Source organism: Myxine glutinosa, chromosome 7 (genome assembly GCF_964187855.1).
Source record: "Myxine glutinosa chromosome 7, kmMyxGlut1.1, whole genome shotgun sequence".
Taxonomy (NCBI): domain Eukaryota; kingdom Metazoa; phylum Chordata; class Myxini; order Myxiniformes; family Myxinidae; genus Myxine; species Myxine glutinosa.
Genome location: NC_136267.1, coordinates 76,917,566 through 76,932,693, shown reverse-complemented (window position 1 = coordinate 76,932,693; position 15,128 = coordinate 76,917,566). Strand labels below are relative to the sequence as shown.

The window sequence follows — 15,128 nt, the reverse complement described above, 5'->3', positions numbered from 1 at the left end:
TGGTAAATGTGGCTTGTACAGTGTGCAAGTGGCTTGTACGGTGTGCATTGATGTATGGTTCTGGGGTTGGTGCAGGTAGTTTGTACATTATTCAGGTGGCCTGTACCTACAATGTGCATTGATGATGTATGTTTGTGGAGTTGGTGTAGGTGGCCTGTCCAGTGTGCAGGTGGCTTGTACAGTGTGCATGGGTGATGTATATGTTTGTGGGGTTGGTGCATGCGGTTTGTACAGTGTGCATGGGTGTTGTATGTTCTGGGGTTGGTGCAGCACGTGCATGATGGGCCGAATGGCCGCCTTCGTCCTCCTGCTCCGCAGTTATATTAATTATCCTTGTATAAAATTTTCCATGTATGATATTGCCTGTGATTGTGATTTGTGATGTGACTATCGTTCAGGATAAGACGTGAATTGGACATTTCGTATGAAGCCACAGAATAACAAGACGTAACCTCTGAACACTCTGGGAAACATGGGACTGGGAGACCAATCTTCGTGAGTTATTGGGTCAGGAGAAAAACGACACGTTGTCAGTAAAAATAATGCTGACATGCAAAGCACATCAGCCATCTAATGTATCAGGAACCTTCGAGCCGTGTCTGAATGTCCGAGATGGCCATTTACCACGTGACTTTGATGGACAGGGAGACAAGTACGGGATACAGGTTACAGGGAAGACGTTCGTTCTATCAACAATCACGGATTGGACGGCGGGCTGCTGACGATTTCCTATTGGGCGAGAACGACTCGCCCACGTGGGGGAGAAAGGAATCGAAAAAGGAGGAGGAGCCACACTTGCTATTGGCTCTCCGACGGAAGTTAATTTGAATGTTAAGAGATGCGACGTCACGTTCTTGGCAGGAAAACCAAATAATCAGCGCAGAGCGTGATCTGCGAATCTGGGAAACATTGGTGTGCGCTTTTGTTAAGAGGTTTTTCAAAGATCCTTTTGTTTTCGACGGGCGATCACGACCGACATTCGCAAGGCAGACGGTGTCCGACACCTTGAAAGTGCGCGAGGTCTTGGCCGGGGTTACCGGGGGGGCTAGGGGGCGGTGAAAAGATTCGGGTTTGAAGAAACGAGAGAAAGAATTGTTTGAACTGGAGGTGGAAATACGAGTGTCGGGGACATGTATCCACAAAGCAGACACCCGGTGAGTCGCGCTTGTATGTATGGCCTATCGGTATTATGTTCCGTCTCCACCGACGAACCGAGCCGTGCCGTGATTGGGAGCTCACCCGGTTGTCATAACCGTGTAGTATGTGCTCGGCGCGGCTCACGGCACGCTTGGTCGGTGGAGACGCCGACCTGTCCCGTGAGCGTTCAAATGACAGCATTTCCGTTAATAACACGCTGGTAACTCAAAACGACGCGCTCTCTAAGCTCGTGAATGTCGATAGATCATTTATGATAACGAGACCACACTCGTTTGAAAAGGTATTTATTAATTCGATGTACAGGTAAGCAGCTTGTGTACAGGTAAGCAGAGACCAAGCCTTCATTATCTTAAAGGGTTTTGTGTTGAGGTTGGGGGCGGGTCGGGGGAAGAGACCTCCAATGACGTCACGTCATCACAAACGCCACCAATGACGTCATAACATTGGGTTTGATAATCCGAGGTAAGGGCATTTTCAACAGCTAGAGTGACAGGTAGAGCCAAGAAGGCTAAGGTTGCGGTTCATATTGATGTTTTAATGTTATTTTTTTTTCCAATGTGACGTTGAAAGGTGTTCCAAGTGTTTTGATCCAGTGTTGCTCTGCAGTCCCTGCAACCTGGGCAGTCGTTCAAATTTGCGGTGAACGAGGCGTGTGAACGCATCAAGGAGGAATTCCAGTTTCTGCAAGCTCAGTATCACAGGTGAGTGGGAATCTCGGTAGTCGTTGGGCCGTGCGGCGGCATGCCTTCGGGTTCCGTCTGTTCACGAACACTTCAAACTTGTTTGTACAAACAACTCGTCCCAACATTTTTGGGTTTTTGTGCGTAATATCTAGATTGATCCTTATCGTACTACATTTGATCCGTTTACCAAGTATCTCAGTCACTTCTCCCTCCACCACAACTACCATCTCCCTTTACTTGTCATTCCCCTGTGCCATGTGCAACATGAGCCTTTCAAACCCAAATAAAGGTTTTTAATTTCGACGACAGAGGGCTTTCTTTAAGAACGTTGATGTCATTTATTTATTTATTTATTATCCTGACTCCGATCATCATCACAGAGAAGTCACTGTGCCTTGGTGTTCACGCTACCCGTCTGCATGTGTGTCGACAGCCTGAAGCTGGAATGTGAGAAGCTGGCAAGCGAGAAGACCGAGATGCAGCGTCACTACGTGATGGTGAGCAGTTTGTGGCCAGTGGGGATGTGGTCGGATGTGGTTTGGTACTGAAACCTGCTCCCTGTGTTCCGCTCATTGGGGGAAGGGAGAAAGGAAATGCTTAATTTGTGGCAGATGCAGCCTTGCCATTATTAACGGCGCATTGCGTGGTGTTCAAGAACCACCTTTAGAGGCCATTTTTCCCCCGCAGAGCAGGGGTTGGCCTTTTTCGGGCACCCTAGTCCCCTTTTTGAGGCAATGTTTTATGGCCGGATGCCCTTCCTGCCGCCAACCCTGTTAGTCGCCCCTTGTGACACACAGGGAATTACCAGTGAACTGGTACTCAATTTGCTGACTTCGGAAGGATAACAGGCTGTCAACCCCACTGGTGTTAATTCAGCGATCGACCAGGATTCGAACCCAGGATCCTAGGATCCCAAGCCGGCACCCTAACCGCTAAGCCAACACTAGGCTTGCAACCTGGGTGGTGTTCGATAGTACCAAATAATAGTCGAGTATTTGTTGAAGTTAATTTTCGAATTTAATATCTCTTTTGTCATATCTCACTCCCATGGTGTTGCTTGTACGCAAGACAGCAGATACCATCCACCCTCATCTCCCTACTCCAAGAATGACCATGTTCTGGACTCTGTCACATGGTTCGTAAAACTGGGCCATGCGAAAGGTCAACTTCACAAGAGAATGTGTAACGAATATTACTTGGTTAAACATGAGAGCAAATCTTGCTTATTTGAACGATACACGAGTGATCTTGAATGCCGATGCAAACAGAATAAACTTTAATATCTCGCCTCTCACCTCTAACCTTGACTCGCATCCTGCCTTCCCACTCATTCCTGTCTTCCTTCCACGGAATGAAACCCATATGACGGTATAAGCCATAATTTACAAGATATGTTTGTGTTCCACTCGCTTGCTTTGTACAACTGGAGATTTCATAGGATACCTTACTCCACGCAGTCTTGAGAAAATAGGACATTGGAAGGGTCTTTTAAACTCTTGCTTGTTGCATTACGATCTATAGTTCCTATTTAGCTGCACCTTTGTCTGAGGGAGCGAGCGGCAAATTCGATTGGTCGAGTTGACGTAAAATGGCATAATATCTTGTCGACTTTTTTTTTTTTGTATTTTTTATTTATTTATAATATTTGTGTATTTTGTCCACAAGTTTTAGCCTGGTGTTGGCTTAGCGGTTAGGGTGCCGGCTTGGGATCCTAGGATCCTGGGTTCGAATCCCAGTCGATCGCTGAATTAACGCCAGGGGGGGTTGACTCAGCCTGTCATCCTTCCGAGGATGGCAAATTGAGTACCAGTTCACTGGTAATTCCTTGTGTGTCGGAAGAGGCGACTAACAGGGTTGGCGGCAGGAAGGGCATCCGGCCATAAAACATTGCTTCAAAAAGGGGACAACGGTGCCAGAAAAAGGCCAACCCCTACCCTGTTGGGAAAAATGGCCTCTAAAGGTGGTATATTTTGTCCAAGTCGTGCTAAATGGAAGGGTTTTGAAAGTGTCAATTAGGCGATTTGTGTTCTACAGTGTACAAGTACGTACGGTATATAGTGCCCAAAAATGAGAGCACAGTATGTCTATTTTTGTCGAATTTCAGCTCTTCCATGAAATCACATCTACATTAAGTCGCATTACACAAAAATCTGTTTCACATCTGAAGACGATCTCCATTGAGTTTTTCCTTCTGGTTCAAAGCAGCAGTGGCGGCTAAGCACTGAAACAAAACTTTGATTTTTCTCGAAATTGCAAAATTGGACTTACTGGGTTCTTCCATTTTTGGGCCGTGCAAGTCTATTGAAATAAAATAAAGATTTCAAAAGTCTAAGAAAAAAGAAAAAAAACAAAAACCTTTTTTTTTTTGGAAGTTTACCGCCGTTAACGCAGTCTTTTACACCGCCTTATTTAACACTACATTAGTTTTTGTGTCCTTTGTGACGTCCTAAAACCAGTTTGTTTCCTATTTGGAATGATTTTCAATTTTGGTTGACTGCCAGACAGGCAGACAGATGAAAACGATCACCTTACTCGTCTGTGCTTGCATGCTCAGGATGAGATTCGTTCAATTTGCCAAATTCATAGCCAAAGTACTGCTAAGCTACATGTCCGTGTTCCGATTCTGGTTGAAAATATAAAATTGTATTGAAATTAAGTATTTCATCGATAATAGACTGACGTCTGTAGATATAGGTCTTTCTGTCTTCTACCGACTCCTCTCCGGCCTTGCTCCCCCAGCTCTCTCTGTGCTCTGTCCCCCAAATATTCCTACAGGTCGCACAAGATCTGCCAGCAACCCTCTGATGGTTAAACTGCCGAAATCTCGGCTCTCTGCTCACCTTCACTCTTTCATTCCTCTTTTCTCCCGCCTCTGGAACAAACTCCCACACTCCCTTCAATCCCACTCCTCCCTCCAGGTCTTTAAAACAGCTGTTCACCACCATCTCTTATCTTCCCCCATCCAAAACCTTGATCTTTTCTACCCCCACTAATTCACCCCAGATCCACCTTGTTTGAAATTCCAACTTCTTTCCTGGAAGTCCTGGCAGTGTCCATATGTTTATACCTCTCCCACCCCCCCCCCCCCCCCCTTCACATGCCTCCCCCCCAAAGCCCTCTCTCCCTCCCACAGATCTCTCGATGTCTCCATGTCTCTCGGTCCCTGCTCTCAAATGTTGTGTTTGTGTCCTTCCCCCTCTCTCCCCATCTTGTCTACCGCTCCCGATGTTATTTGTTTTTTGTGTCTGTTTGTCTTTCTGTGTGATTAATGTTCGCTCTTTCACGAGCCTCGATCTTGTATACAAAAAAAAAAAATACAGACAAAGTGAACCGATTGCGTAACCCCGCTTTTCACTTCGTGTGAGCATTTTTTTAATAGGACCATTTTAATATAGCATTTTTTTATAGGACCATAGAGCATAAGGCCAACGGACCGTTTTTATAGGGTACACCAAGGTACAGCACTACCCCAGAGCATGGCCTAACGTATCTAATACGTGTTCCTACCATCCATTTGGAGAACCATTACTTTCAGGGTGTGCTGATTGGTTAGCACAGTCAATTAGCACTGAAAAGGAGGACATTGGGAATATCGATTGGAAATGAGTATTATTGTCATGACGAATGATCGGATATGCCTTGTGAAGGCTTTATATACACGTTGACATTAATCTGGGCATTGTTGAGGCGCATTATTTTGACCTGAGCACTTACTATTTCAATGTACAATCTTTTTTTTTTATTGAAATTGACAATCCTTGTATTCCCACGTTCTCTCTAACCCTTATTCCTTCCGTTTGTTTATCGGATAAAATTATTATTTTTTAATCCGCTCGTAATTTTTCATCTTTTTCTTTTTTCCACAGTATTATGAAATGTCATACGGCCTCAATATAGAGATGCATAAACAGGTGAGCCCAACTTTCAACCGAAGGCAAATGGATTTTGCGTTTAGAGCAAGCCCCCATTCCTGGTAACGGTAATTGGCTGATGGATGCAGCTTTGACAGCTTTTATTCCAGGCAGGTAGGTAATGGCAATCCATCGTATCAATTGTGGCTCGAGGCTGTGATAAAGGGAAATGGGTTATTGTGTAATAAATCTTTCCTGCTGTGTTATTGCGCTGAATAATTGATGCTGCTGCTTTTGCCTGCCTACGTTTCAGCCCCACACATCAATACACCTTGTATAGCATGCCCGCACTGCCTTGTTGCTTTTGCTAACTTGTCAACTGGCTAGATTTTCTGTCTGGATAAATGGTGATTGAGCAACATACACATATATATATATATATATATATATATATATATATATGTATAATTCTTTTTTTTTTTCTTTTGCAAGTGAGAGTAAGAGACATACAGAGTGATAAACAGGCTTTAATACTTCCTGATGATCGATGCCTGTTGGATTTGAAGTTTGACAACTGAGATAACTTGTTCATAATGACCAATGTCACATGATGTCATAACTTCATAACATAACGTGTCCCAACAGTCTTGGTTTGGGGAGCGTGTCCTTTTGAGTGACTGGCATATTGAGTTATTTTCATGGTGTCAGTGGACCAACTTTTGCATTGTTCATTTATTTATTTATTTTGATTTTAGCAAATGCTTTTCTTGGCTTTTCAGCCAAAATCAGTCCTGTGCCTTCCACATCTCTTGGCAGCCTGGTAAACAGGTTGCACTGAAATGAAGAAATCGATGGTTTTTGGATTTATCCTCAACATTGGCTTGTAAGCAGCACCACCTAATGGACTGAGAAACCCATTGATAGAAAAATAAAAGCACCCAAGAATTCCTCCAACCTTGAAATTTATGCAATCCTGTGTGTTGTATTTCCTGATATTGTAATTCCACTGACGTTTTCTTGTCAGGTTATGTGACAGGTTAAGTAGCACTCTACGTCTAAAGCTCTCCCTCTCTGATTCACCATCACAGCTATTTTTGCTTTCCTCGTCTCACCCACAGATGGAGATTGTCAAGAGGATGAATGCAATCTGCACCCAAATAATACCCTTCCTCTCCCCGGAGGCAAGTGCCAGATTGCGCCGGTAGCTTGCGTGTTCTGTGTTCCGCTCGGACGCGCACGTGCTTCACATGATCCATCCGTGTTGACGTCAACAGGCTCTTTCTCGCTCTCGGGGAAAGACTATTGTGCCCGATTGCTATCCTGTCCATCGGTTGGAGAGGTCTGACTATTGGATAACCGTGCCTTCTCTCCGAGGCCTGTTGAAATGTGCTGACCATCTGTTTATCGTTTTTAAATGGTTTTTCAAACCCTGCGGAATTTATTTATATATATATATATTTTTTGTAATGTGAATAAGATGTCTGCATATGGAAGAATTTTTTTCTACTCCACTTTGGAAGACATGAAGTTAGTGGTGCTTGTGAAGTCGTCCGGTTATGGAGGTGGGGCGGAAGAGGTGTTTTTTTGTTGTGGTTGGAGTTGGCTTTACTGAAAGCGACATGTGAATAAGATGTGCGATGTGGATTTTTGTGGTGTGTGACGTGTTGTTGCGGAAGCCAATCCTTGACCGAGTTCGGCTTGTGGCTGAGGGAGTAACTAGTTGGAATCTCTTTGTTTGTGCGTGTGTTTTCTGGCAACTGCATCAAAGGAACGTTGGGATGTTTTCTTTCATTTTATTATCTTTGCCTTTTCTTCTCTTATCTCATCTTTTACTTCTGTTTGTTGATCTGGTTTTTGTCTGGTAAAAAATATTTTTATTGCTCTTTTTGTGTGCTCTTTTTTTATTATTCAATATATACAACAACACACCAACAGGCATTTTAAGGCCATTTTCCCTGCTAGAGCGGGGGTTAACCTTGCAAGCCCCATGACTATCTTCTCCATTTTGCCCTATTTTCTACATCTCCCCTTGTTAACCTCCTTGCCCGCATTTCTTCTTCCACCACCTTTGGCCATGTATTTCTCGGTCTTCCCCGTCCTCTACTCTTTTCTACATTCATTTCCATCACTCTTCTCACAACCAGTCACTTTCATCCTTCCTCAACACATGACCAAACCATCTCAACCTGTTTCTCTTCACAGCATCCATCACAGGCTCTATTCCCATTCAATATACTAGGGCATGCCCGTACTATATATATATCTAAAATTATATCCCCCCCCTCTATTTACATGAAATGGTTTGGTCCATTCGCAAAGCCAAAGCGAACGGCTTGCGAGTACGGTGACAATCCCCCCCCTCTATTTACATGAAATGGTTTGGTCCAAAGCGAACGGCTTGCGAGTACGGTGACAATCCCCCCCCTCTATTTACATGAAATGGTTTGGTCCAAAGCGAACGGCTTGCGGAGTTTGGTAAAGAAATCGCCATAGCTCGGTAACTACTTGTCCGATTAATATGAAACCTTGAAAAGGCACATCCTCGGGTCCCCAGCAATATACCTGGCAAGTTTAAAGTATATCGGACCCGTGGTTGTCGAGAAACAGCGGTCACAGACATACAAACATACAAACATACAAACATACAAACAGAGATTACTGGAATTATAGATACTAGGGCATGCCCGTACTATATATATATGTAAAATTATATCCCCCCCCTCTATTTACATGAAATGGTTTGGTCCAAAGCGAACGGCTTGCGAGTACGGTGACAATCCCCCCCCTCTATTTACATGAAATGGTTTGGTCCAAAGCGAACGGCTTGCGAGTACGGTGTTTTTTATCGGACCCGTGGAATTATAGATAGTAGTTTTAATTAGTTTTAAAACATAGTTTAATGGCAACATAGTTTTCCAACGTGAAATAAATGAATACGCTCTCAAATGTGCCGTCCGAGGCAGAGTCTGTTCGCCACGTTCGGCACACGTGATAGCTCGCTGCTCTCTGATTGGTTGAATCGTTTTTTGGACATAGCTCGGTAACTACTTGTCCGATTAATATGAAACCTTGAAAAGGCACATCCTCGGGTCCCCAGCAATATACCTGGCAAGTTTAAAGTATATCGGACCCGTGGTTGTCGAGAAACAGCGGTCACAGACATACAAACATACAAACATACAAACATACAAACAGAGATTACTGGAATTATAGATATATATATATATATATATATATATATATATATATATATATATATATATATATATATATATATATATATATACAGTATATATATATATATATATATATATATATATATATATATATATTATATATATTTTTATATATTTATATATATTTATATATATATATATATATATATATATATATATATATGCTTAATATGGTGTTTCTCTCTCTTTTATGCCTCTGGCGACTTCCTCAATGGAGACATGTTTTCAGGTTGTGCGTCCGCCCGTCCATGATCGGTTTTCTTTACTGCGATAACTTAAGGACGGCTGAAGAGATCTGAGTCAAACTTGGTACAAGTATCTTACTATAATTCACCAAATGTCTGTCTGTCTGTCTGTCCGTCTTCCCAGGTACCGCAAAAACGGCTGAGCCGATCGCGACAAAATTTTGGGTGGGTAATCCTGGGACCTCCTGGAGTAAAATGCCATCATATATTGTTTTTCCAAATTTTCCAGTTTTTCCAAACACGATGGAATAATATTTACTGATATGAACAGTGATGTGGCTTTTATTGAAATTCCACAAATACTGTTTAGATTTTTGATGATTTGCATGTGATATGATTTAACGGATGTTTATATAAATCGTTTAAAATAAAAAAAGCCTTCAATTTCTAATATTTTGCCTTTTCATTTGGGCCTCCCAATTGAAGCCCCGCCCATAGGGCGGGTACCGTTGCTAGTGTATAATGATGTAAAAGATGACCTGATTCGATTATGGGGGCAAGAGGTCAAAGTTCAGAAGGCAGGTAAAATGTGATGTTTGAGAACAGCTGAAGGGATTTTAATGAAAGTTTGTATAAGTATGTAATCATGTGGGCAGAGGCATATCGGTCGATGTCGAAATGTCAGAGTGCTATTCAAGTTTTTGTTTTGTTTGTTATTTGTCTTTCCTTTTCCTTTGGTTTGTTTGTTTGTTGTTAGGTCTCTTCTTCTTCTTTTTTTTTTCTTATTTATTTTTTGTCTCTCTCCTTGCAGAGCTGGCAGGATGGCCGAGATGTACGCACACTCGCCTCTAAGCTGTCTATCCTGTGTTTGAATCTTGGCCCAGCTAAAAACTGTCATCGCGGTGTCTTGCAGGCAGGGTGAGGCATCAATGTGTGTGTAATCCCTCAGATGGACATTAACCTTGGTGACCCGTCTACCAACAATTAGTTGGTGGGCATTAAATACCCACGGTGTCCGAGGCGAAGAGTAGGCGAGTTATTACTGGCACCCTGGCTAATTTCCAAATTCCTGCCATAACTACTTAGTCGAACGTCAGGCCTGTTCGTGAACTGGTACCTGGGCCCAAAAACCTCCCCCAACCCCACAAAAATGCGGGAATGGTTGTTGCTATTAAAGAAAAGAAGATGGTCTCTCTCCTTGCCTTTTTGTTTTTCTGTCTCTCTCCTCTTTTGCATCTCCTTTTGTCATGTTTTTACTCCATTTGGAGGAGGAAAATAACAAATCATTGATGTTATATCAGTTTCATTTTCTGTCTTCTATTTTGCTGTTTTATCAACAGTAATCATGATGAAAACACTAAAACCACTCTTCCACAAGACATCTATAATTATCATGATCACTTTCAGATATCTGTGCACTGCTTTAATTGCATTCGGACTCTTATGGATTTTTGTTCACCAAGACAACTTGCCTAATCTGTGAATGCCACATAATTGTTTGTGACCCTTTGTTGGTTTTGTTCGGCATTTGTAAATTCCATGACACTGTTGGATTATTCCAACGGTGAGTATTTATGAGTATTTATTGTATTGTTGGATTATTCCAACATGAATATTTATTGTCGTTTGGTCAGAGAATAACATTGCAGCCTTTTGTGTTTTTTGGGGGCCATTGTTTGTTCAAGCAGGCATGGTCTACTTATTGTATACATAAAATGCCAATTTTAACCCGGTATTCCTCCCCCTTATTTTCTATGTTCTGTACACACGTCTTCCTTTTCCCCCTTCAAACAACCATCCTTCACTCATCAACAACACAGAATCACTCAAATCACCACAGATAACTCTCATCTTCCACACCCACCTCACACACAATCACTCAACTCACCGCACAGCACACACCCTCTTATCTTCGACATGGACACCTCGTACACAATCACTCAAATCACCACACATCACTCTCGTCTTTCACATGAAAACCTCACACACAATCACTCAAATCACCACACGGCACACATCACACATCACTCTCATCTTCCTTCACGGCACAAAAGTGTTGTCTCTATCAAATTATAGCGTCATAATTAAGGCACCAATGACGTCATCGTTAACAACACAGTCCCCATGCGGAGTTCTTTACAAAGAGCCATGTTTCATTTTTTTTCCATGGAGTGGTTTCGGAGATATAGAGATGCAACATTTTTCGTTTTTTTCCAAGATGGTGCCTGTACTACATGACCTATGACGTTAAAATTATCATTAAAATATTCTACAGGCGGAGGCGCTCCTATGGTAAAAATTTCGTGTCCATCAGACCAACAGTTGCAGAGAAAAAAAATAATTCATACTGATCAGATGAAGTGTTATACTTGTTCAATGATGACGTCATAATGAAGGCACCAATGACGTCATCATTAGCATATCTTATTCCCCATGGGGAGTACTTGACAATGAGCCATGTTTCATTTTTTCCATTGGGTGCTTTCGGAGATATAGAGGTGTAAGGTTTTTTCCAAGATGGCGTCCATACTACGTGACCTATGACGTCATAATTAGGAATGCAAAAATTGTACAGGTGGGGGCGCTCCTATGGTAAAATGTTGTCAATTGGATGAACGGTTGCCGAGAAAATGAATTTTAAAAATGCAGCCACGCACATACGCAACCGATTGCCTAACCCTGCTTTTCGATTCGCGAGTGCAGGGTAACAACCATCCTGTCTGCCCCCCTCCCCAACCCCCAACCCACAACCCCGAACACCTCTCTCTGCCACAAATTTCTCTCACTTCTGTTTTGTTGCTGATTTTGTCATCCCCTCCCATTGTCCCACGCTTTTATGTCTTGTGTAGTAGGTATGTGGTGGAGTTGTTTCGAAACGTCTTGTTTGTAAGTTTTATGGAACGGTAACCTTGGAAATTTTCATTGTCATTTTATTAATTGTATGCTACTGTAGGAATGTTGATGTTGAATGTAATTTAAGACTTTGTGACAGTACCTTCAGTTTGAGCCCGTTGGCCTGCGTGCTGAGTGTTGCAGTACAGTATAATTTACCGTTTATATTCTTTCGTCTTTCAATAGGGTAATGGTTGAAAGCTTTTCCATTAGTGGAATCCGGGGCTGGCAGGATATCCAAGCGTTCTGCACACTCGCCTATAAACTGTCTCGTTTGGATTTGAATCCTAACCCTGCTCTAAACTGTCAACATGATTGGAATCCTGTGCTTCACAAGCAGGGCAATTCATCGCTGCGTGTCGTCCCTCGGGTGGACGTTAAACTGGGGTTTTGGCAATAGTTGGGGGATGTCAATGATCCCACGGTGTCCTTCACCAAAAGTAGGTGAGATATCATTGGAAACTTAAACAAATTCAAAATCCCTGCTCTTCTCTATGGGGGACGTTGCATCAGCTGCGCCCCCAGCAAATGAAGCTACCCACAGCCATGTGCTGCATATGAAATAAGTGTGAATCAAGTCACTTCTTCTGATTACATGAATGGTTGGCTTTCATCCATGTGAGGTATTTACAGTACATGATAGATACATGCATCTTGTAGGATCATGAAGGTTTCTGTGTTAGGCAAGACATCTCAGTTTTGACTCTATGTATACCAATTAGAACCGATAAGTAGGGTTATGATTACCTGCACCACTGGAGGTGGACGGATGCTATGTTTTTGCCCCTAGTATGTCTGTCTGTTTGTTTGTCTGTGAGCAGGATATCTCAAAAGGTTGTAGACAGATTCAGACGAAATTTGATGGACAGTTTTGGTGTGTGACAAGGACGAATTTATTTGATTTTGGTGAAGATTCGGTTCATAGAATTTTAAAAGTGATTCTTCACCATTGAGTGATCCCGATAAAAACAATATATAACATGACATCTCAAAAAGTTACGGACGGATTCAGATGAAACTTGATGGATAGGTTGGGTGTGTGACAAGGAAGAACCTCTTTTAGAGGCCATTTTCCCCCACAGAGCGGGTAGGAGTTGGCCTTTTTTGGGCACCGTAGTCCCCTTTTTGTAGCAATGTTTTACGGCCGGATGCCCTTCCTGCCACCAACCCTGTTAGTCGCCTCTTGCGACACACAGGAAATTACCAGTGAACTGGTACTCAATTTGCCGACCTCGGAAGGATGACAGGCTGGGTCATCCCCCCTGGCATTAATTCAGCGATCGACCAGGATTCAAACCTAGGATCCTAGGATCCCAAGCTGGCACCCTAACCGCTAAGCCAATACCAGGCTGTGTGACAAGGAAGAATTGTTTCAATTTTGGTGAAGATCCTGACACGAGAAATAAAAAAAATTTTTAAAGCGATTCTTCACCATTGAGAGTTGGGCTCAAAAATGATTTACAGTACGACCCCGACTTTCGCGGTGGATACATTCCTTAAAAATGCCGCGAATGTCGGGGCGGTGTTTCAATGGGAAAAAGGGGAATACACTCCTGGTGGTTCATGATTCATAAGGGAAAACTTAAAAATCTTATGAACACGAATGCACTTAATTACAGTTTCATTAAAAATGCTTACAAATATTTAAAAAACAACAGCAGCAGGTGCTGTTTCCAATTTTTATTCAAGATATGACATAACTTTTGATTATGCTGATGCTGATGATGATGATGATGAGTTAGGATCCTAGTGAATATTCCAATGTATGGCATTCAGCCACAGCTCATCTCCTAGTTTTCTAGCTTCTTTACTGGGTGATCTATGTCTTCCTGCAATGAGGGTGTCCTCTCTGCCCCACAAAGTCTGGTGTTGGCTTAATGGTTAAGGCGGCTGGCTTACGATCTTAGGGCCTACCTTGACTCAGGCTTAAGATCTAAGATATTGGGGCTTACGATCCATCTACCCACAACCCCCTGCACAGATACTTATGTGCAGCATGTCCCGTGTCTCATTATTTCTTCTCGTTCCACTGCCTTGACCTGCTGCGATTCCTCATGCTCGTGGAATTTTTGCACTCATTGTTCATCCCACCACCTGACCTGCTGTGATTTAACGAGCTGGTGTGCTGTGATTTATCGAGCTGGTGGACGATTCATCAGCACCCTCACATGCATCCCCTTCTGCCCTCACCTGCATCCCCTTCAGTGCACAACCCATGAGCACCCTCACCTGCATCCTCTTCAGAGGAGTTCATTGGATCCCTTTGTGCAGACTCTGTTGAAGGCTTTGCTGATATCCAGTGAAACAACTGTAATTTCTCTGAAGTGCTCAAGAGCTGAAGACCCCTTCTTGGCAATGTAGGCCAGTAGATCATGAGTAGACCTGGCTTAGTGGAAGCCATGTTGGTGGTCATTGAGAGAGCATGATTCGAGGTGGGTTAAAAGTTGTCTATTGTTGAGAGACTCCATGATTTTGGAGGTCAAGTTGATCAGATGGTAATTGGAGGGATAAACATGTCGCCCTTCTTTAGGACAGGGCAGACACAGGCATGCTTCCAGGAGGTTGGGTAAATACTGGTACAGTAAGAGTGGTTGAAAAGCTGAGAAAATAGGAGCAAGTTCAGGAGCGCAGTGTTTGAAGACAACAGCAGGAATTCCATCTGAAGCATTGGCTTTGCATTGGTGACAAAAGAGAGCAGAGTCATAAGGGAGTTGGATTTGAGAAAAGCAGGCGGAGTTATATTCAAGTCATCCAGAGTAGAGTTTGCTGCAGACTGAGAAGCAAAGGTGTTAGCTTTTGATTTGGTAGAGCTAGAGGCATCAAGGTTGTTGAGAGGAGGAAAAGATGACTCGCAGAACTTGGTGGAGATCCGCTTGGCCAAAGACCAGAAGGTGGCATGATTCATGCTGTTGTGGGACAGAGGAGAACTTGTCAGAGGTATGCTGGACAAGCTTTGGTTGCGGAGATGATACATTGCAGTTGTTGTGGGCAGTCACATAAGCACTGACTCGGATCTGAGGGTGAATCTTTCCAGGCTTTGAAGAGGCGGTTTTGCAAGAGACTGAGGAAGCACAATGATGGGAGAAACACTTGGAGAATGAGGCTTTTCCGCATTTGGATGAG

General features: G+C 43.0%; 1 protein-coding gene across 4 annotated transcripts in view; it reads left to right on the top strand.

Moving 5' to 3' along the window:
- Window positions 1-757: 757 nt before the first annotated feature.
- The window catches only part of LOC137431342 (transducin-like enhancer protein 4), a 71,902-nt gene continuing 57,531 nt past the window's right edge, over window positions 758-15,128 (top strand). The window contains exons 1-5 of one of the 4 annotated variants that reach the window (XM_068122570.2): window positions 758-1,154; window positions 1,765-1,859; window positions 2,275-2,338; window positions 5,708-5,752; window positions 6,811-6,873. In XM_068122570.2, the coding sequence (XP_067978671.2) occupies window positions 1,131-1,154; window positions 1,765-1,859; window positions 2,275-2,338; window positions 5,708-5,752; window positions 6,811-6,873 (291 nt within the window). In that variant the 5' untranslated portion in view covers window positions 758-1,130. The remainder of the gene's footprint in view (window positions 1,155-1,764; window positions 1,860-2,274; window positions 2,339-5,707; window positions 5,753-6,810; window positions 6,874-15,128) is intronic. The other 3 variants (XM_068122571.2, XM_078781877.1, XM_068122569.2) reach the window with 3 other exon arrangements.